We start from the raw sequence: 21,286 nt of genomic DNA, 5'->3' as shown, positions 1-21,286 counted from the left end.
GCATGGGACAAAGCGGCAGTTTTTCTATTGCTATTAATAATATTCTACCATTGTGCCGCTCTCTAACGCAGGCGTTATATCCATGTTATTTGTATGCACGGTGATATTGTCCATACTTTTACACCGACAACCCCCATCGATCCCTCCATAAAGAGCGATTAATGCATGTATATGCAGGAATCCGTGAGCTTTGCAAGGTTCAAATGCGCACAAATGCGGGTAGTCGTGCCGCAAGGTGTCTTTCGGGGACGAACTGATCTCTCTGCACAATCCCTGTTTAGACGCTGGTCCATTGTTCGAAAGAGCTCATTCTAGGTAGCCGATCACTGCATTGTTGGGTTTTCGTACGGGTGATCGGGTACGGGACTTCAGCTCCTTCCTAGGTAGGTATTGGCGGAACAAGACTATAAAGCGCTGTTAGGAATGGCATGTCTTGATGTCTGCCAAACCATCTTCACCACCTATCTCCTATCACAGGTTTCGACACTTTCTGAGTCTCCGCCAACTCCTTCCTCTCTCTTAACCTCTAACCACACCTGCGCTTAAACCATACACCTCACGGTAGTCACCGATATGAAGATATCCATGATAGGTAAGCTCTCTTGAGATGTCAAGTATGTTTCTGACAAGCGTCTGTGATAGACCATGATTCGATCGCCGCGATATCAAGTCTTTACTTCAGCACTATGGTTTTCTGCTACTTCCACAACCCAAACAACAACACCTGTCGATTTGCTTTGTTCATCAGTACAATGTTGATGGTTTGGGGATTTTTTTCATATCCTGACGGAAGATGGCTATTGTACCTTTTTCTTTGTTTCTTTACCACTGGGCTTGTAGTTTTTGGGATGAAGAGGTTCTAATTTCAGCATCTGAGGAAAAGAGATGAAAATGTGACGACCTATGAACAGACATGGTCGCATGTTCCTCTGTAGCACAAGTTCTCCTGGTGTATGATCATGCCAGAGCTAATGGCTCGAATTCTAATGTACCGAGTAGCTTCTTTCTTTAAGAACGCATCGTGACCATAAGCTCTCAGCACCTAGTAGCAATGACACAGCCTTGCTAGTAGTGGTAATAAACTCAAATTCAGCCGCGATTGCATTTGTCAGGTGGTTATCATTATGTGATTGTTGTACAAGGTTGCTGCATAAGGAGGGTTACCCCTGGTTGTGTAACTGCACGCCAACTGCGGGCTTTAGTGAATGGCTTGGCTAGTGATGCAGTAATCTCTTCGTGCCCACTAAACCATATGCCTTGATCAATACTGCCTTCGCTAATCCCGAATTTCAATCATCTTGGTCACCCCGACGAAGCCCCGCTCTATGCCACAACCTGCTCTTAAGATAGCGCTATTGGTATCTTATGTCTTTGCTCATACTTGAACATATCGCTGTCTGGACCTTGATTTGACGCTCATCATAAGGTCATACTTCAGGGCTTTCATCGTTTGACTCTATCGTAACCACCTGGTCTTCGACAGATGGACCCTACACTTAATCCCAACGCGCTACCTGACCGCCTACGTCCATCCGACGAGGAAGCAAACAAACCACGGACACCTCGAGTTCTGCAGGCTTGTAAGCAATGTCGGGATCGCAAGCAGAGATGCAACGGACTAGATCCATGCCAGGCATGTAAGGAGACTGGCCAAAGCTGCGTGTATGTGAAGATCAAAACCAAAACGTACGTAGCGATCAGCGAACTCATGGGTTGTCATTAACGCTTTTAGAAATGATGAAAGCTTGAGGCTTATATCCAAGACCACAGAAACCACTCTTAAAGAAGTGCGCGCTCTCACTGCACTGCTGAACCCTCCCAACGAACCTCGTTCCACTGGCCCGTTGCATTGCAAGTCGCTTGCAATCAGCCAAGATAATTGTCCAGAATTCTTCTCGTCTCAAAAACTGTGCGAGCTATCCGATTCATACATGGGAAATGTGCATGTCCTACACCCGATCTTCGATAAACCTCGGGAGATGTGCGAAACATTCATCAAAGAGTACAGCGATACCGCAACGGCACGCAGAGATTCGATTATACCTTCTCTGCATAATGCCATAGTCCTCCTCTTTTTCGCACTTGGCAGTTGCAAATCATTCAGCGACAGTCCAAAGCCTTCTAGCATCATTCCAGGCATGGCATATTACTTTCGTGCCCAAGATATTCTCGCGCACAAGCGTGAGAAATACAGTACCTCCCTTGCACAAGCCATGACTTTGGCTGCACTATACACCAACCAAATCGGAAACCTTCAAGAGAGTTGGTTGCATATTAGTTGTGCTTACGGCTTATACAAGCAGCATGGCTACTAGTAAGACAATCCATCATTCTGTAGTATTTTAGGCTAACCGTACGTAGCAGAAGCGTTCCTAACGATGTCTCGACCGTTCGAAGTCAGAACAACCCCATCTCAGAGGAAACAAAGAGGGGATCCTGGATATGTCGAGAGCTGGAACGGTGAGTTGCTATAAGTAAACCTGTTTGTTTATCTGACAATCTTTGTAGTGGTATCGACGCTCTTCTCAACATCGTCTCGTCAGACCTTATTCCCATCTCCGGGAGCAATATATTACCAGTAGAGAGCCCGGAAGAAGGTCCTGAGATGTTTTGCGCAAATAGGGCATTGCTCCAGACACTACTAGAGGTGGTGCAAAAGCTTACGCCCACGGGTTTTGCTGAAAATACGACAATGGATGAAGAAGACCTGATGTACCTTACGAACGTCGCGAACAGTCAACTTGGATATTTGAAAATCTGGAGATCAGGGCTTCACTCAAGCTTAGCCTGGGAAGACAGAAAGCCCCCGTCAATCGACCCTCTCATGGCTTCGTTGCAAGCAGAGTTTTATGACGGCATAGCCAAGCTGTTGCGGCCGTACCTGGAAATTATACGAAAGTGCGAGCGTTTCGCTGTGACATTGAACAAGCTATCTGCAGGTCAGCGAGGGCTTATCGGAGTCGTCGTGTCACGGTTTGGTGATGGGATGATGCCTATCTGAGACTAGCGCTGTTTATGGTCACTCACCTACATAAACTTTCCATAGCTTGTACAATACAACCTCAGTCAATCCTCAACTTCTTCCCTATGCGTACGGTTCACCCACTCCAACAGTTATGAGCCCGGCTGCATCCTGATTGTACTCATTTCCCGATTACCGCGTCCCTCATAGCGCACGATTACTAGGCCCCTCATAGCCGCACGATTACCGCGTCCCTCATAGCGCACGATTACTAGGCCCCTCATAGCCGCACGATTACCGCGTCCCTCATAGCGCACGATTACTAGGCCCTCATAGCCGCACGATTACCGCGTCCCTCATAGCGCACGATTACTAGGCCCCTCATAGCCGCACGATTACCCCGCGTCCACCACAGCGCTCGATTACCCCGCGTCCACTATAACGCACGATTGCTACGTCTGTTCTACGCACACAATGGCTACAGGATCAGCAGTAACTCGAGTTACTGTTATCCTTAATACACCAGATGACTGGTTCAACTGGATCTTTCTCTGCAGAGACTTCGCGAAGGATCACAAGATCTGGCAATACGTCAATCCAGATACACCAAAGGAGAGCCTGCCTGACCTAGAGGCTGCCAATCCTAAGCCTCAGCTCACCGACTATAAGGCTAGAGCTTCTAAGCTCTCTGATCTATCCACTGAGGATCGTGATTCCTACCGATGGGAGGTTGAACAATGGAGACTCGACGAGATCACGCTGCAGAAACAAGAGAGAGCTCTGGTGCAGCTAAATACAGAGATCACTAGGTCTATCGCCACGCGTCATCTCTACCTAATACAGGATCTCCCTACTGTGTACGATCGACTTGTCGCTCTCAAGAAGCAATTCTGTCCTTCTACAGCCGATCGGAGTCGCGACTTAATAGCAAGATACACCAATCTGAAGACCGCTCCACGCAACCTAAAGAAACTCGATGAATGGATGGCTGACTGGATACACATCACTTCTCAATGCCAATCGATCAACCTACCAGAGACAACTAGCTACAGGCCTCAGGAGGATTTCTTGATTGCCTGCCAAGCTCACTATCCAAACTACGCTACTACCTGCCTCGATCAGATATACGAACACGAGATAAACGGTACAAATCTACTCAGCTTGCCCGCCTACGTCGAAAAGATGACGAAGTACATCCGCCGAGCTGCCCAGACCACTGCCACTGAGTCAAGTGTGCTATCTACCTCAGCTGCTAAGCTTGGGATTGCAAACCTACCTTGTGTTTGTGGGTTGTCACACGCTTTACCCGACTGCTGGATACTCAATCCACTTCACCCAGGTCGACCAAAAGACTGGACACCAGCACCTATTGGAGTCCGCAAGGTTGAACAAGCTCAAAAGGATCCTAAGATTTCGAAGCAAATAAAGGACGCCCTAAATGAATGGGCTTCACGTCAACAGTATAGAGACAAGATTCAGGTAGATGACGGCCAACCACCTAGTGGTGGTACATCATTCGTGGTTCATCTGCTGGATACAGGTCAGTTATCACCAACTCACTGACTTGGTGACAACTGGGGGGTGTGTCACGGTTTGGTGATGGGATGATGCCTATCTGAGACTAGCGCTGTTTATGGTCACTCACCTACATAAACTTTCCATAGCTTGTACAATACAACCTCAGTCAATCCTCAACTTCTTCCCTATGCGTACGGTTCACCCACTCCAACACGTCGAGAGTTGGATACATGGTGCTCTCTCAAGTATCATCGCCTTTGACCGTATAGGTGCGGTTTCTGACGGTGCGTACGAGGAATATCGAAGCACCAACAAAATTCCAATAGTGTTAAGTAATCCTGTGAAGACACTCCATGCGTAAGTTACTCCTCCGCTTACGTGCTGCCTCTTAGACTAACTCTGCCCAGAGAATTTGAGAATGTGCTTATCCTTCACGCTGTTCATTTCTCTGCGATCTACCCGTTGTTATCCGCTCAGACGGAGCTCACAGAGACGAGTCTGAATGCACTTCGCGTCCGCACGATCGATCGGTTATCCGGGTTTTGGCCAAAGTCTCCGCTCTTGACTCGGGATCTCAAGATATTGGGTATGCTTAAGCAAAAAGGAGATTCAGTCGCTTTGTTGGAACTAGCTAGTATAATGACTGGTGTAAGTAGTCTTTGAAGAAATCATCTCAAGTTTCAGTAATCCAGCGGTCTTACAATTCAGAAGAAATTCTCTGAGATAAGGACATGGTACTACAAAACATGGTGCTGTATGTCAAGAGCTGAAGGCTTCAGAAACTGCAAAAGGTCAACGAGCTCGTATAGACATCGCGTTGTATTCTCTACTGTCCGGTCGTCCGATTTGGCCTCTTATGAAGAGTTGCACCGTCCAAGGCAACATAACTTACCCTGTAAATTTCCACACAGCCTCTCCCCACTCTAGGGTGAGGGATTGCTGAAGGACATCATCCGGGAATGGCTTTTGGGTAGTATTAGAGTGGTCGAATACCAGAGATGATCACTCAAACCGTAGCTCTCCAGATTTATCATGCATATATTAGTCTGCCTTATATAGTCAGCAATTACTTACAAGAGAAATAATCTCGCGATGTGATGCTCCTCGAGTGGTGAGTTGTGTTCGGCTCCAATGAAGAGACTAGGGGTTTGGTAGCTAGAAACCATCGATAGAGACAACACTATAATCCGCCAAAGAGCACCTGTTTCATGTAGCTCGATGCGAATCTTAGTAGCTAGTCACTGGAAAAGAATATCACTGCTTGGCATCCTATAACACTACTCGCCGATACCCCAGTGCGAATCAACATGGGAGGTCTAGAATTGTTTGGCATTGAAGCATCCGACTCTAAGCTGGCTCAGCATACGGGCTCGATGGCTTCGTCCAAATCCGAAGAATTCGCGTATGCAGGCCTCTCCCGTGGGACCAACGCGCATGCCGTCAGCACAAAGCACTTTCGAGCAGGGGGGTTACCCTAAGTTCGTCGACCTGCTTCAAGTGGCCTGTACTACAGTCGCCGAACAAGTAATCAGTAGCAATTTATTGACCCTGACGGCTTGAAATCCCTGTTTACCGCTTGTCGCGTCAAGGTATACCTTGTTTGTTCAATGCTGCAGGCATTTAGACTGCCTCAACATCTCCACATACGTGCATATTGTGTGCAGTTCTGCTAATACTTGTGCTATCCTTCTGTACTGAATAAGAACTCCCCTCTCGCAACACCCCGATTCAATAGCCCATTGCTGTAGCGGCTTCTTAACAGAGATATCATCAGACTCCGCAACAATCAAATCAATCAATCTTAAGGTTGTCGATTGGTTTGATTAGCTTGCGGCGACGCTGCTGATTGATTGCGGATTGATTGTTAGGGTTTTTGAGCAGATTGATTGCGATTGATTGGTTGATTGGCTGATTGATGCTAAGAAGTAGTATACAGGGGGTTATGGTGTTGTACTCCAGCCTTCTATATCGTACTGTTGTACAATCTCCTCATCTTTGACGTCACTCCACTTATCTTCATCATCACCGTTGTTGTACAAGCCGTCAAAGCCAGCTCGTCTCCACGAACGTACAAGCTGAAGGGCAGCAAGTAACTCGCTGCCAAGAGCTCGCCGGCGCGGCTCAAGTAAATCGCCAAGCTCGCTAAAGAGCCTCTCGCAGTCGCAACTAGATGCTGGTATCGTGAGTATATCAATCGCAAACTGGCTCAAACACGGGTATTTTGAGCGTAATTGAATCCAGTACTTGACTGGGTGGCCATCGCTAAGATACTGTTCGCTTGTCCACTCTGGCTCTTGAGTTCTCCAGCGCTCGTACTCATCGTCGTGGGCAGCCTCTACCTGAGCCTTGTTGCGCCGTACGAGGGCGCCAATCACATCATCTATTCCTCTATGCCTTGGTTTTGCAGTTGTTTGAGATAGAGGACGTGTACGTTGAGGCTTATACGACTGCCAGAGCTGCAGGAAGCCAGCGTTGGCTGATGTTAGCCATTCTGGCTTATCCACCCAGCTGTTCTCGCAGTAGTATTTGTAGTATGGATGGAGGCAGGTAGCAGCGTAGTATGCTGGCGATCGATCGAGCTTGTTGTAGTAATCGTTGGCCTTACTCCAGGCGGCGCGGAGGTTAACAAAGAGGTGATCTTCAGGCGCATCAGGTGGGTTGAAGTCAACTTGCTCGTACGAGCGCGTACGGGCTTCGAGCGCGCCAAGTACGTATTCAAATACAGGAATAGTCTCATATATAGCGCCGTATTTGCCTGCCTTTCCGCGACCCTCAAGCTTCTCCGTAGCAAGCTTAAGCGGCTCTAGGCAGTCCTGATACTCTGTTATCACCGCCCAATCAGCAGCTGTAAGTCCTGTTGATCTCATCCAACTAGGTGCTTCAGGGAGTTTATTGCCACGTTGACAAGCGCGGCGATCTTCAAGGGAGAGTGCGTTAATGTAGTGCTCAGCGTAAGAGTTGTATGCTGCCTGGAGTTGAGTTGCGCGTTTGAAGGCAGCGTAGTAAGAGTTCCAGCGTGTAACAACAGGCTTCACAGGCTCAAGTACGTGGAGGCGCTCTCTAGCTGGCAACTCGGCGTTGGCGGCGGTTTGGAAGCTTCGGAAAATTTCGTGTTGTTGAGGCGTTTTTATATGGTTGATAACGTCGATAAGTACACCTAAGGGCCCTTCTTGACGCCACTCCTGCATGTACACCTCCTCTGTTTGGAGCTGCTCGTCGTTGTTGTTGTTGTACGCCTCTTGATTGCTGCCAAAGATAATTGCCTGGCCAATAAGGTTAAGCGTGTGAGGGCCGCAGCGGAGGCGTCGGTGAGCAGCGTTGAAGTCGTACGCGTGGGCGAGCGAGGAGACTGCAGTATCGTTGTTTGCAGCATTGTCGAGGACGAAGTAGCCGAGTTTATCACTCCCAATACTGTATTCTTGGAGCGTCTTTTTAATTGTATCAGCGATAGCATCACCAGTATGAGAGCCTGCGAGATGTGGGAGGGCGATGGGGAGATCTTGTATCACTCCAGAGGCGTTAGCAAAGTGTGCAACGACTCCAAAGAATCCACGCTTGCCACCCTTTGTCGTCCAACCATCAAAGCTTATGTGGATCTTGCTTGCAGCTTCTGACAGAGCGCAGACAATCTGTGGCTGCATATATTGGAAGAGGCGCATTGCGTAGGTAGCTACACTGCGAGGACTTACCCACAAAGCTGCCTCTGCCTCTGGGTTTGCAAGGCTAATCATCTCGCGAAAGGACGGCCTTGCAAGTAGCTCCATTGGCAAGTTGTTATCAAGAAGGCAGAACACTGCAACTTCACGAAACTGCTGGATGTTGAAGTTGCCCATCGCGTTGGCAGCCTCTTGAGAGACTGCAACACCAGTCTCCAGCGTCTGTCGTAGAGAGAGTTGCTGCCCTGTTCTTCGAGGCTTCAGGCCGTCTTTTGTAAAGCCATGGCCTCGTTTCTGAAGGCCAAGATGAGCTGCAGCTGAGGAGGTGGCCTTTGATACGTCAAAAACTCCACTGCCGCCAGTGTCAATGACCTTGTGGATGTGGCAGTATTTGCATACAAACCACACTCGATTCTGATCGTAGAGCTCAACAACGCGATATCCATGTTGAAAGATCCAACTCTTGACGCGCCGCCCAGTTGTAAGAGGCTTCATGAACCGAGGGAGGCGATCCCAGTTAATGCCGTCAAAGTTATCGCCATTATCAGGCTCTGTATCAACACTAGCCTCTGTTGTTGCTGCTGTACCAGCCTGGCTGCCCTCAGCCGCACCCTCCTCCTCTGTTTGCGACTCGAAAAATTGCGACTCAAACGTTGTGGCCTGGCTTACGGCGGCGCCAAGGGTTTCCTGAGGCGACAGCGATCGCTGAGATAGGACAGAGGGCCTTGATAGGCGCGCCCGTTTGGCGGCGGCGGCGGCGGCAGCAGTATTGGTGGGAACTCGAGAGCGTTTGGCCATCGTGGGCGATACTAAACACTAAAGAAAAATGTCTGTATAGGTAGCTAGGCAACTAGTGTTGTGTGTAAGGGATTATTAGGGAACTGAGTGAGCGAAATCGTTGTTGTATTAAGAACAGCGAAGGACTAGCTATATAGGTGCGGGGTGAAGCCTAGAAGAGGCTAGCCCCTAAGCAGAAGGAGCTAGTCCTATAAGAGGAGAGCTAGCTGGTGAGAAGTGAATGCATAGAGACTGGCTTGCCCGGCCGACAGGGATCACAAGCTAAGCGAGATAGGGGTCCAAGATAACTATCTTCAACACCAAAAACCTTCTCTTAATACGACACTACTCGCCTTACAACTCGTTAATAATAAATCAATCTAACTAATCAAATCAATCAATCTGACCTTCGCAAGTTGATTTGATTAGCTATTTTGAAAAGCTTAGATTGAGTTGATTGAGTTGGTAAAAACTCCAAATGACCAATCAAATCAATCAATCTGACCAATCTGGATTGATTGTTGCGGAGTCTGGCTTCAAGTGGCGCAGGTGTGTGCACGTTGTTGGAAAGCTGATTAACTGCATCACTTTGCTGACGAGCCGCAAGTAGTGTAGGCTAAGTAACTTCTACCGCGTCCATGTTGTATGCTCGGATGGTGGAACCGGTAGTAGTGGGGGTTAGAATGAAGGGTTTGATGGACAATTGATAGTGCCAGATAAGTGCTTTTATGTGCATCTGTTGCAGGCTTTACCAAAATCCAGTGCAGGTATTGCTCGAAAACTGTTACTAGGGAACACAGCCACGACGGGAGACCCACTTTCGGTAGTCCGTCCCCAGTCCCCGTTTTCCGGAACATATTGCAGTTTAACGGGGAACTGCTTTCTTGTATGGCAGAGCTACACCGTAGCATAACAGTGCCTATGGATGCTGAAGGACGAAGCAACAATCATGGCAACGAAGGCTATTGAAGAAGCGTTTCAACGGCACCCAAGGCCCCAAGTACCAACAAAAGCAGCACTACTGCAAAAAGCTCTCGAAAAGAGTCAGCCAATCTCTACAACTCACCGAGAAATTCGCGACAGCCCATGGAAAACGTTAGTACGACAAGGAAACTTAGTGCAAGGGAAGTACGTGTGGTCTATCTGCGTTTACAAGAGCCAGTTGGTTCTGGTGAAGGAGATGACCATTCAGGCCGGTCGAGACGAGCTCGAGAAGATGAAGAAACTGTCAGACCATCCCCATGTTTCAACTATCAGACAGGCTTTCGAAACCGAGTCCTCGTTGTTCCTCCAGTTAGCAGAGATGTCAACAAGCAAGTCAAGCTGGCTTGATTCTTATCGATTGCAGATCACAGACCATTCTCTGGGACGTGCCACTGTGCACGAGCCTCTATATTGTCTGTGATCTGCAATCGATAAGAATCAAGCCAGCTTGACTTGCTTGTTGACATCTCTGCCAGTTAGAGTATTCTCGATACACACTTGAAGAAGTTCTCAACGTTCACACACGCCTCGAAGAGCCGCATATTCGTATGATCGCAAGCTCGGTAAATATGACTAGATATATGTGCTCCGCAACATTTAGCTAAGTTGAATAGGTATTTCTTGCCATAAAGCACATAGCTAAATTCGGAATCATACACAATCTTATCTCAACAGCTACGATAAGGTTTTGTTCTACGGGAAGACCACTGCTATGTGAGAAAGCTAAATTATTATTGCCCTCAAGAGTATCTCATCTGACTTTATTAGCCAACTTTGAAGAGTGCATACAGGTGACAACTGAGAGCACGCCTAACCGCGACCTAGAGTGTCTAGGGATAGTAGTGCTCCAATGTATGAACGGTACACCAAAGAAAGAACTACGGGATCTGGTAGAGATACGTCGTCTGCGAGAATCTAATAAGACATTTGGTCTAGACAATGGAGGGAAGTGGAGTGGCTATAAATTGCTTGTCGACTTTCTCGATAATATGTTTAACGCGAATGTACCCGCAAGTGCTAAACTTGAGAAGCCTGTAAGTATCTGCTTCTGATACTTTGTCTATTATGCTTATGATCATAGCATCGATTCATTGAGAGCGAGCCGAATTATGGCATCCTATTGCCGTTTCTAGAGTTAGTGTCGCTTGAGTGCTTCGCCCTCTGGCACGCCGCGGCGGTTAAGTCGTAAGGTGGCACAGTTCCTCGTGTCTGCTCGGAAATATGCAACACTAGTTCGCTAACCCTTGTCTAATTAAATCTCTTTCAGCGCTTAAATACTTGCTCCGCCTTCTAGTGAAAATCTATATCTAAGAGTGCATGCACCACATATCGTTCCTAGCTCACAGTAAACTCAATCGAATTCAACACCAGATTACGCATCATATCATGGCAAACACACAATCCTCCGAACCAATTGCTCAAGATCAGGCTTGGGATGAAATTTTCAACTTTGACCCAACGACAAGCCCGTTCTTACCTCATCTCACGACCGAACATAATGATTTCGATGTCAACTTGGATATCTTCTCTGAACAACCTCTATTCCTCCCTACAAACTATCTCCCACAGCCAAATTACTATCTCGAACCAACGATACCGCAAGATCAGTTCGATGATGCGCTACCCACAGTCCGCAACAATCAATTAAGTGGGTCCTAGAAGGTTCAGATTGGATTGATTGATTACCGCTTTAAGCCTAGTAGTTACCTATAGGAGTTTAAGCCCTACCTAGATAGGTAAGTGGGTCTAGGAGAGTGACCGGATTGAATTGATTGTTGCGGAGTCTAACCTCCAGCTCCTCGGCGTCGTCCCATCGACCTTGGTCCCTGTATGTCGACGCTAGGTTGGCCATGCTGTTCAGCGTGTCCGGATGGTCCGCTCCCAGCTTCGTCCTACTCGTCTCCATCACTTGCATAAACAGCTCCTCGGCGTCGTCCCATCGACCTTGGTCCCTGTATGTCGACGCTAGGTTGGCCATGCTGTTCAGCGTGTCCGGATGGTCCGCTCCCAGCTTCGTCCTACTCGTCTCCATCACTTGCATAAACAGCTTCTTGGCGTCGTCCCATCGGCCTTGGTTCCTGTATGTCGACGCTAGGTTGGCCATGCTGGTCAGCGTGTCGGGATGGTCCGCTCCCAGCTTCGTCTTGCTCGTCTCCATCACTTGCACCTCCAGCTCCTCGGCGTCGTCCCATCGACCTTGGTTCCTGTATGTCGACGCTAGGTTGGCCATGCTGGTCAGCGTGTCTGGATGGTCCGCTCCCAGCTTCGTCTTGCGAGTCTCCATCACTTGCACGAATAACTCTTCGGCTTCCTTATACCGTCCGTCACTATATAGAGTCATAGCACATTTCGATGCGAGATATAATCTTTCATTATCATCTTCGTTCATCTGGCTGTGCGAAAGAGCGTATTGGGCATGTGGGAGGAGTCGTCTCCACTTGCTTCTGTTACTATGATTATTGTCCGGGAACACACGAAGTAGCTGTGTCATAGTGCGCTGGGTCCACTGTCTAAGTCCCTGCGCTTGCAGCTGCTTGCGTAGAGCTCGATGGACTAGTCGATGAACATCGAGTGCAGACTCAGCAGGTCGCCTGGTGACGAGCGCATACTTGTCTAGTACCCTAATAGCGTCTTCTCTTGCTTGCGGCGAGGCTGCCTCTAGAAGATCGAGAGAGATATCTTTTCGTTCTACGCATGCAGCAAGAAACAGATAGTCTGCAGCAAGCGCATTATCATGCCTGATCTCATATATAGAGAGAAACAGCGTAGCAGCTACAGGGTCTTTCACGCCAACACCTTGTAGCTTACCCTCAGATAGGTCGCCGCTGTGTTCGATAGCAAGTTCTTTATGATCGTCCATTCGTGATCGATACTCCTGCACCGTCATACCGCTAGCCTTTATACAGGCCGCTGCTTGCATGACTGCTAGAGGAAGATACGATAGCGCTCTTAGCAAGTGCTCGGCTTCCTGCTGCTCAGTGTTCGCGAGTGACCTCGCTAAGCGGACTTGCAGCATCTTCAGCGCCGCATCTAGTGTCAGCTCTCGCAGCGATATGATGTTCTGTGGAGCGAGCGCTTGAGCTGTGTTGGTGTTGGTTGTTGTGAAAATGACAGAACATAGCTTAGACTGCGGCAGACAATTGGCTAAGTCTGCGGCTTCTGTCGTGGACGAGCCGCTAGATCGCAGGGTGATGTGCTCTGTGTTGTCGAAGATTAGTAAGCAGTGCCGTGCACCAATCTCTACTACACAGCGTTTTACAAGCTGCTTTATGTCGGCCTGATCATCGTCCCAGCCTGCAATATTGAGCTTCTGCGCAACACTTGCATACGACTGGTAGAGACTGACTTTATCGCTCGCATCCATCCAGAGGACCGAGCAGTTCTTGTTCTTCTGCCTTGTTCTGTGTGCAACCTCGAGCGCGAGCTGCGTCTTGCCAGTTCCGCCCGGCCCAACTATGGCTAGTGTAGTAGTGGTGTGCTCGTTGCTGAAGAGCTTAGCTTCTAGCTCGGCAAGCTGCGACTCTCGGCCTACGAAGCGGGGGTTTTGTGAGAACTGGATGATCGACGGTGCGTTATTAGTTTCCTCTAGTTCAGCTTGCAGTCTGCTTCGTGCACTTTCCTGTCCTTCGCCGTACGCGGTGGGCATAGAGACGCCAAGAATTCCAAGTAGGCAGTACACAATGTCTTCTTCTTCTTTTGTTCTGCGGTTTTCGACCCATCGTCTTCGCTCAGATGTATTAAACTCGTGCAAAGGACGGTTGCGTAGTGCTGCGAGCGGAATGTTGGTAATGTCGTGTATGAGCTGGTCGAGCGAATTTTTGTCGCCTATGCGCCTTCTTTCACGCGAGAAGAACTCGACTGACACTGGCGCAATCAGCTCTTGGAGCGTCCACCCCCGAGTAAACCATGCACTTGCACGGAACGACGCCTCCCAGTCGCTGGGTTGGACTGGCTCTGTAGCAGTCGACACCGAAACGTCTGACAAGAAGACGTAGCACCGTGCCGCGTTCTTGTACCACTGGAACATCGAGTTGATCGCCTTGGAGCGCTCGTTGTTATTCCACATGTCGATACAGCATGTGTCGATCCAGAAGTACTGCAGCCCATCCTGCACGGCTTGATTGGCACAGAACCTAAGCTTTCGATAGCCTTCTTCCTTCTCCTTGTAAGTTCCACTTGATATGTCTTCGATAAGGGCCTCCGAGTCGCTCCATCTGTGCGACAGAATGGCGTAGCGCGGGGTTGTTTTGCCGCGGAAATCTGTCAAGACAAGCCTTCCTAGCGCGTCATAGTGGAGAAGCCGCATGGCATTTGCAGTTTTAGCTTAGTCTAGGAAAGGCGAGGCGCGAACGACTTTAATGGTGTTGAGAGTAGAAAGGCAAGGGAGCGACAGAGCGAAGTAGGCAGAGGAAGCTTACGCTGGGTTACTGTGAAGGCTGCCTGTCGAGGCAGTACATGCGACCAGGCTGAGCGGATGCTGGGCACATGGAGCATCCTGCGCCGCCTGGCCTCACAACTTGCGCTGGACAGTGTTCGCTACGTGAACACACGTCAGACTACTGCGCACGTGGGCAGAGTGCCAGCGGATAGAACAGTCCTACTTAGACTGCCGTCGTGGCATCTCGCGAGACTCATATTATCGAGGAAGGGTGCGCAGCGATGTAAGTTGTGTAGGCGTAGGGATACTGTCTCGTTGTACACACTTTGTGTTCGCGGGTGCCAAGGCCCGTACGGCTTAGCTCCTCTCAGATAGGCTTAGCGCCATTTCTGCTCCCTCTTCTTCCTTCCGTAGCTCGAAATCTATCACACAGTTCGCCCATTTTCTCACTACAGTTCATCACTTTGCGCACTATTTCGCAGACGTTCGACGAAAAGTCGATTACTCTTTTATAGCGAAAGTAGTGCGTGCCTAAGCTAAGTGCCCTTTAACAGCAATTTCTACGACAAATAAGCTGCTTTGCGAGGAAATTAGTGGAAGGAGTATGAAGCGCGGCTGTCTGAAACGCACGCGTACACGTCTGGATCAACAGATGCCTACAAAATCGGGAATAAGAGTTGTGTAGGGCGGACACAGATATCTTAGCACGCTACTACAAGCTGCCGCGTACTAAGAGCTGCTAAAGACGCACAGCCGGCTGGACACGATTTGACCATCCTGCTGTTTATGCGGAGAAACTGCCGGGATGCGCATTCTCTACTTTGAATCGACATTTTAAATCTGCAGTCTTAATCTTTACTATCCCGGCTTGCTTTAGAGCAAGATGCGTAGTCTACCTCACTGGATAAAGCGCCTAAAGTAATAAGTGTTATATAGATATGGAATATCTATGTAGAAAAGTCTGATTACAACTAAGGGTCTACCCTTTGTATTAAAGCGCTTCGGGTCAAGGTACTTGTTCGCGAATAAAATTTTGTTGTCGTGCGCATGAGTCCACCTAACGTCTATCCCTACGTGCCGGGACGCACGGTGTAACGGGACACTTTCTCTTCCGGACCCTCGGACTATTGTGATGGGCTAGAGCCCCTTCCCCCTCTGATCCTCGTTGATAACCTCGGTTTCTCCACTCCCGGCCCGATTGCGGATCAGACGATCGCAATATTGTTTCTCCATCCCAAACTCTTAGGTATATTGTCAGATAGCACGTGTTACTGCGGGATAGAAGGCTATCCAGCAGGCAGTTTAGTATCGGGGTCCAGGTTGCAGCCATGTTCGCTGATCCGCCTCGATCCTATTTCGGCCTTACGTGCACGAGAACACATACATCGCGACAGCACCATGAAAAGAAACACAAGACAATGAACAATGAACAACCATCAATTCTTTGCAATATCTCATCGAATCTGACATATATATAGATAGCTACGTAGCCTAGAGCTTAGCTCTCTGTCAATACAACTACAGTATACCTGTGCGATTGCTCCTTGAGCGTAGTTAGTGTTGCTCCGCTACCGGTACTGACGTAACGTCCATCCTCGCGTAGCGGGACACCCTGTGTGCCGGAACCGGCCAATCAGCTCGCTTAAATCACGAACTTCTGCCCAAAATCTGCAAGTTGATTGGCAGGTCCCGGCACATAGGGTGTCCCGCTACGCAAGGATGGACGTTATATCTTTCTGTGATGGGCTGGAGCCCAGTTGGTGAATCCTCGATGATATCTCGGTCACATGCGCAAACGCACGGTGCGCGACTATACGCGCCCGAACGTCGCTCAGACCAAACCTCTTAAGTTTGGCTGAGAGTTATTCCGAGTTGTGTATATTTGATAGCTTCTAGGTCCTATATTCTAGCTCTCTATCGAATATAATCACCTGTATACCTGTGCAATAGCTCCTCGAGCGTAGCCCCTTTACACTTTCCGTGACGAATATTAGATGTAGACTCCGCAACAATCAATTCAATCCGGTCACTCTCCTAGACCCACTTACCTATCTAGGTAGGGCTTAAACTCCTATAGGTAACTACTAGGCTTAAAGCGGTAATCAATCAATCCAATCTGAACCTTCTAGGACCCACTTAATTGATTGTTGCGGACTGTGATTAGATGGCCCGCAACTCCATCGCCTAGGATCAGGGGTTCGGCTTCACCGGCAATATAGTAATATCCGACTTAGTTGCCGATAATGTCTCCGAAAGACTTTGTTAGCACTAACGTACCTAGGATTTGTGCTACTGGTTAGCGCGTAGTGTGTCTTGTACGGTGCCGAGGGTCTAGAAGAGAAGGTGACCCGTTACACCGTGCGTCCTGGCACGCTTGGATGGATGTTAGCAAGTAGGATTCTCTCCTTGACGGGGAACAAGGGGGCTAGGTAAAGGCTCCGAAGGTCTCACCGAGGATCTGTGAAGAACTGAAAGCTTTCCTTAGAAGGCTAACTGATCTAGGGTTGGTTCTCGAGAGAAGAGTGAGTGCGATGGACACAGGGGGTTGTATAGCACGATTGGTAGATCGATGTAATATACGGTGGTTGAGAATCAAAGCTAGTATTGGAAATACTAATCGAAGTTGAACACAATGAGCCATAGGGGCTCATTGCCTGTGACTATATACTAAAGAGTGTCCTGCTCGTTGACGAGCGTGTGGGTACTCGTTGACGAGCGATACATTACTTGTGGGGTGCGTAGAGGTGTGGTTGGTTGTGCGGCGCTCGTGGACGAGCGTGAGCTGATTGGCTCTTGGCGTGGCCGCTCGTCGACGAGCAGTCACGTGACTGCGGCGTGGTCGTTGTCCCTTCGTCGCAATGACTGCACTGCGCGATCCTTCAAAGCGCGTACGACCATCGCCGGACCTTTTCCGTACGCGGTCGTAACAGGATCTTACTAAGAGGCAGACTTGTCAACAATCAAGCCAATCTGCAATCAAGCCAAATGTGGCCCCTGCTCACTAGCCTTGTCGATCAGCCACGGGCCTACAAGAGAGACGTGCCACCCCTCTATTTCGGTATAGCTGTACCTGTATATTCTAGGCCGCTAGTAAGCAGGGGCCACATTTGGCTTGATTGCAGATTGGCTTGATTGTTGACAACTCTGGCCCCAGCCCATTACATAATCCTCCCAAGGCCTCCCTATATAAGATGCTATGAATCCCCTCCCAATACATATCTCTAAAACGTTGCCTTTACTTCCATTTAGTTATTGTTTTCTCTACAGTACCTCCTCTATAGACACAATGCACATTTTAAACGTACTTCTCATACCTTCTTTCATGGGCTTAGCATCTGCTTGGATAAATACCCAAATTTGTCATGCAGCTGACCCCAAATGGGGAGTATGTATTTTTACTATAGCATCGTAAACCTCACCTAATATAGACAATACTAACGCAGGCTACAGACTCCAGGAAATTGCAATCCACAAGATCTTGCCTGGTGTCGAAGCGGCGGCCCTTGTGGATATGTAAGTTAAATAGCTATTCTAAATTTTACCATAAGGGTGACTAACATAAGAGAAGTGCCCTGGCAAGACGTTTCAGTCAGGATGGTCAAACCCTAACGGCGGTTGTGATTGTTACTGTGCTTAATGTACCTGATAGGAGAGTAGCTGTCACGGCGCTGGCTGCAAGAAGAGCGCCAAGGACCTGCTCGGTGCTCCTGGTGCATCTGGCGTCTTTAGACAAAGTCTGCGAAAACTGCTCAGATTATAGCTCTTCACGCTACAACACCAAGAAAAAGCAGCTATAAGATACAGATAAATAAAGATGGTAGATAGCAGAAACTATACATATGATTGTGCTCAAAACACAACCCCACACCTACGCGTACAATTGAATTTGGTGTAAGCGCGCCCCAGCTCGTTTGGAAAAGGAGCTATCGCCGGGGTATACCGTGATTATGTTTAATGCTGACTCACCTAGTATTCGTCGCGGAGGGACAAACGTTGGCGGTGGAGCGACATTCACTAGAAAGAAAACTATAAATAACTATAAGCCGGAGGAGGGCCGATGAGGGGATACAACCGCTGTGTTATTTCTATAGCGACGGAATCGGCATCTTTAGGTAGCATAAACGGCAATAGCGGCCAAGGCCACGTTATAATAAGCATCTGCGGGTATGCGCTATAGTTATTCTTAGTAGCTAACTGTTATAAGAAAGGCGTCGAGTTCGTTATGATAGCATACAGCAATATCTTAGCACGCTACTACAGACTACCTGCATACTAAGTGTCACTAATAGCGCACGTCCTTAGGGACGCATTTTGGCGATCTTGCGGTCTACGCGGAGAAACTGCCGGAAGGCGCGCTCCTCACCTAAAGCTAACCTTTACAACTAGCGATCCTGATCTTTAACATCTACACTTCCCTTCTAGTACTCCGAATACTTAACAAACACCTATTGTCATGAGTGGACAGGGGAGTTGTTACGGTTTATGGGGTAAGGGCATTGCGCGTGTCACGTGTGTTGTCCTGGCGTCCCTCCCTCACCTCCATGAGCTCCTTCTCCCATTACCAGCATCAGAGATACGTCATGTAAATAGACCCTGATTATGGCCATATATAAGGTGGCCACGACAGCACAACAGAACAGACAATACAATGCACTTTGTTTTCACTGCATTCTATACCGTAATAGGAGTACTTACAGAAGGTTGATTGATGGTAGTGATCGATTGGCCGTCAGCACGCCCAACACTACGCCCTTCCTGATCCGATGCTACTGTGGCGGGAGAGCTGCAGTAGCCGAATCGATGTGCGTCGAGCTTGACTTGGTGCAGTCGCGCTGGCTTGATGTCGAAGGTCCGGATGAAAATGCGTCCCGTTATACCGTGCGTCCCGGCACGTAGGGATGGACGTTAGTTAGCAAGATACAGATTACTGGCATACTGTTTCCTGTTGGTGCTGTGGAGATCTGTATGCACACTGATGGGGCTGTGCTAGTGCCCAACCTTAGTCCAGGTGTTAGGTCTCCGCAAACGGAAACCTGACGTTTTGCGCGCGCTTAAATCTGGTGTGATAGGTTACCGCATCTGGAAATTGTGGGCTGAATTTTTTTGAACGCGTTGGCTCTAATTATGTCCGCCAGTCCCTTCGTTCTGGCACTACGGGATCGTGTAGAGGCGACAAAAGCGGCAGACTCAGTGTTGGATAGCACTTTGGACATAGCCAGGACAAGGAACATGTGGTTACCGAACAGCCGTCTATAATACAGCTTCTTGCAACAGCGTGCTATAATCATATAGATACATTCTCAAACCAACGTTGCTACAAAATTTTACATTCAAACCATCATGACTATTGTACTAGCCTATCGTCGAATCATTCGCGTGACCGCGTCGACTCAACGGAAGCTTTGCGATAAGCTTTTTCGGAGGAGTACAATGCGAAGATACAACACGCTGTCAAGCACTGATTCTTGGGATTATCGAGGTACAATGCCCGTAGATATTAAGGGATAAAACAGGCTAACAGAGATATAGATATAGGTATCTAGAGATGTACGATGTAGAAGACAAATGAAACCATCTACCATCATATATGCTCGCTTCAATACATCATGTCCTTCTTTCACTTTCCTGAAACATCTGAACCATTATATGCCGGCTCGCCGCTGGTAATTGCCACGTTTATGACTTTCTCGTGAGCCTAGGCCGGTTAGCTATGATCTTGCAGAGGTGCTAGAAGCATACACTAGGCTCGAATGCTAATCGAGAAGCCGGGTCGACCGAGTTGTACACATAGAATCGACCATCAATCCGAATCTTCATATACACTTCGGCTTCTGCTTTCTGGCAGAGTTGACTTGCTTTGCGGAGTAGGGTGTTGAATCGGCATTGATTATTCGGAGCTGGCAGGTATGCTTTGGGTACTTTCGCGGGGATCTGTAAACAAAATCAGCTTTGTCAAGAACTAGAGGAAGGTTCTAGTACAAAGTGCATGTCCTTGCTGTTATCCGCTCTAGCCTCGCCTAGGTCTTTGGCCGTATCTGGGTGTTGTGGACAAGTACATGGTTCAGGCGGAAGACCGTTTAGCAATCTAAGGATTTCGTGCGCTTGCGACTCAAGTCGTTGGCGAAGAGACAATGTTGTAGACGGAGTTTTGTCGAGCTCTGCGAGGATATCGTGGAGTTGTGATTCGAGGAAGCCTCGGTGGGCTTGTTTGTCTGGCTCGGGGAGTTGCTGGCTTAGGTCGGAAAATCGGGGGGACTTAGAGGGGTCGTATTTAAGACGAGGTTGCGGATGCAATAGCTCGGGATGGGCGTCAGACTGTGCTTGTTGTTCTGTATGAAGCGGAGGTGGCAAGGCTAGTGGAGAAGGAGACCGCGATAGCACGGGTAAGGGGAATGGTGTTGGGGAACGGTTCATGCGCCTCCTAAGCTTGGCGAGGCGACGCTCAGACCACTCGGATTCCTTAGGCGAACCCATGCTACGAGTGTGTAGATGTTTTTAATTAACAAACTTAGGATATTCATGTTCGCGATACGATGCTATTTATGCATTGACTACAGCTACTGGATTGTGTTGCACGATCCTGTATTCTGTAAACCGTTGCCAGTATACATACCTACCGAAGTAGTGGTACCGCCACATCGAACACCAACTTTTCGAGATGACAAAAAGGTCCTGGATTACCCTTTTTTCATCTCAATTCCATTGAAATGCCTTCCTAGAATCAGTTTCCAACGTCTGCTTTTGCGTGCAGGCGTTGTGGCGGGCGCGCTGGCCGCTGCAACTTTGACAGAGTTGTTACCTGGCCTTAGTTGAGAGAAATCTCTGCAAATGGCCCGTGCGCCAACTGATTTTAGATGTTCGATCGAAGGCACCCTCTACGAAACCGACAGAGCAACGGCTCTTCCTTAGGTATATATCTCTATTGCTGCAAAGTAATAGGCCTATATATCTAGATGCTACCTATACCCGAACGCCCTAAACCAACTCGATATACCGACCCCATATACCGAA

At 48.6% G+C, this 21,286-nt stretch overlaps 7 protein-coding genes across 7 annotated transcripts; 4 read left to right on the top strand and 3 right to left on the bottom strand.

Moving 5' to 3' along the window:
* Positions 1-1,979: 1,979 nt before the first annotated feature.
* On the top strand, positions 1,980-3,001 carry PtrM4_144060 (uncharacterized protein; the record flags this gene model as incomplete). The annotated part of the gene is made up of 3 exons (XM_001942358.2): positions 1,980-2,314; positions 2,362-2,460; positions 2,509-3,001. The coding sequence occupies 3 exons, from the start codon at positions 1,980-1,982 to the stop codon at positions 2,999-3,001; spliced, it is 927 nt and encodes a 308-aa protein (XP_001942393.2).
* A 435-nt stretch (positions 3,002-3,436) lies between these two features.
* Positions 3,437-4,525, top strand: PtrM4_144050 (uncharacterized protein; the record flags this gene model as incomplete). The annotated part of the gene is made up of 1 exon (XM_066109717.1): positions 3,437-4,525. The coding sequence occupies one exon, from the start codon at positions 3,437-3,439 to the stop codon at positions 4,523-4,525; it is 1,089 nt and encodes a 362-aa protein (XP_065959700.1).
* A 1,895-nt stretch (positions 4,526-6,420) lies between these two features.
* PtrM4_144040 (uncharacterized protein) lies at positions 6,421-8,313 on the bottom strand (the record flags this gene model as incomplete). Its single annotated transcript, XM_066109716.1, has 1 exon — positions 6,421-8,313. The coding sequence occupies one exon, from the start codon at positions 8,311-8,313 to the stop codon at positions 6,421-6,423; it is 1,893 nt and encodes a 630-aa protein (XP_065959699.1).
* A 1,549-nt stretch (positions 8,314-9,862) lies between these two features.
* PtrM4_144030 (uncharacterized protein) lies at positions 9,863-11,556 on the top strand (the record flags this gene model as incomplete). The annotated part of the gene is made up of 5 exons (XM_066109715.1): positions 9,863-10,291; positions 10,374-10,443; positions 10,666-10,931; positions 10,979-11,082; positions 11,244-11,556. 5 exons carry the CDS (start codon positions 9,863-9,865, stop codon positions 11,554-11,556), a joined length of 1,182 nt encoding a protein of 393 aa, XP_065959698.1.
* A 58-nt stretch (positions 11,557-11,614) lies between these two features.
* PtrM4_144020 (CDC6, Cdc6-related protein, AAA superfamily ATPase) lies at positions 11,615-14,203 on the bottom strand (the record flags this gene model as incomplete). Its single annotated transcript, XM_066109714.1, has 1 exon — positions 11,615-14,203. One exon carries the CDS (start codon positions 14,201-14,203, stop codon positions 11,615-11,617), a length of 2,589 nt encoding a protein of 862 aa, XP_065959697.1.
* A 3,434-nt stretch (positions 14,204-17,637) lies between these two features.
* On the top strand, positions 17,638-18,072 carry PtrM4_144010 (uncharacterized protein; the record flags this gene model as incomplete). Its single annotated transcript, XM_066109713.1, has 3 exons — positions 17,638-17,660; positions 17,726-17,788; positions 17,844-18,072. 3 exons carry the CDS (start codon positions 17,638-17,640, stop codon positions 18,070-18,072), a joined length of 315 nt encoding a protein of 104 aa, XP_065959696.1.
* Positions 18,073-19,892: 1,820 nt separating this feature from the next.
* PtrM4_144000 (uncharacterized protein) lies at positions 19,893-20,749 on the bottom strand (the record flags this gene model as incomplete). The annotated part of the gene is made up of 3 exons (XM_001942195.2): positions 19,893-19,970; positions 20,015-20,206; positions 20,255-20,749. The coding sequence occupies 3 exons, from the start codon at positions 20,747-20,749 to the stop codon at positions 19,893-19,895; spliced, it is 765 nt and encodes a 254-aa protein (XP_001942230.2).
* Positions 20,750-21,286: the final 537 nt, after the last annotated feature.

Source organism: Pyrenophora tritici-repentis, chromosome 9, assembly GCF_003171515.1.
Source record: "Pyrenophora tritici-repentis strain M4 chromosome 9, whole genome shotgun sequence".
NCBI classification, from domain to species: Eukaryota; Fungi; Ascomycota; class Dothideomycetes; order Pleosporales; family Pleosporaceae; genus Pyrenophora; species Pyrenophora tritici-repentis.
This window is presented reverse-complemented; position numbering and strand designations above follow the sequence as displayed.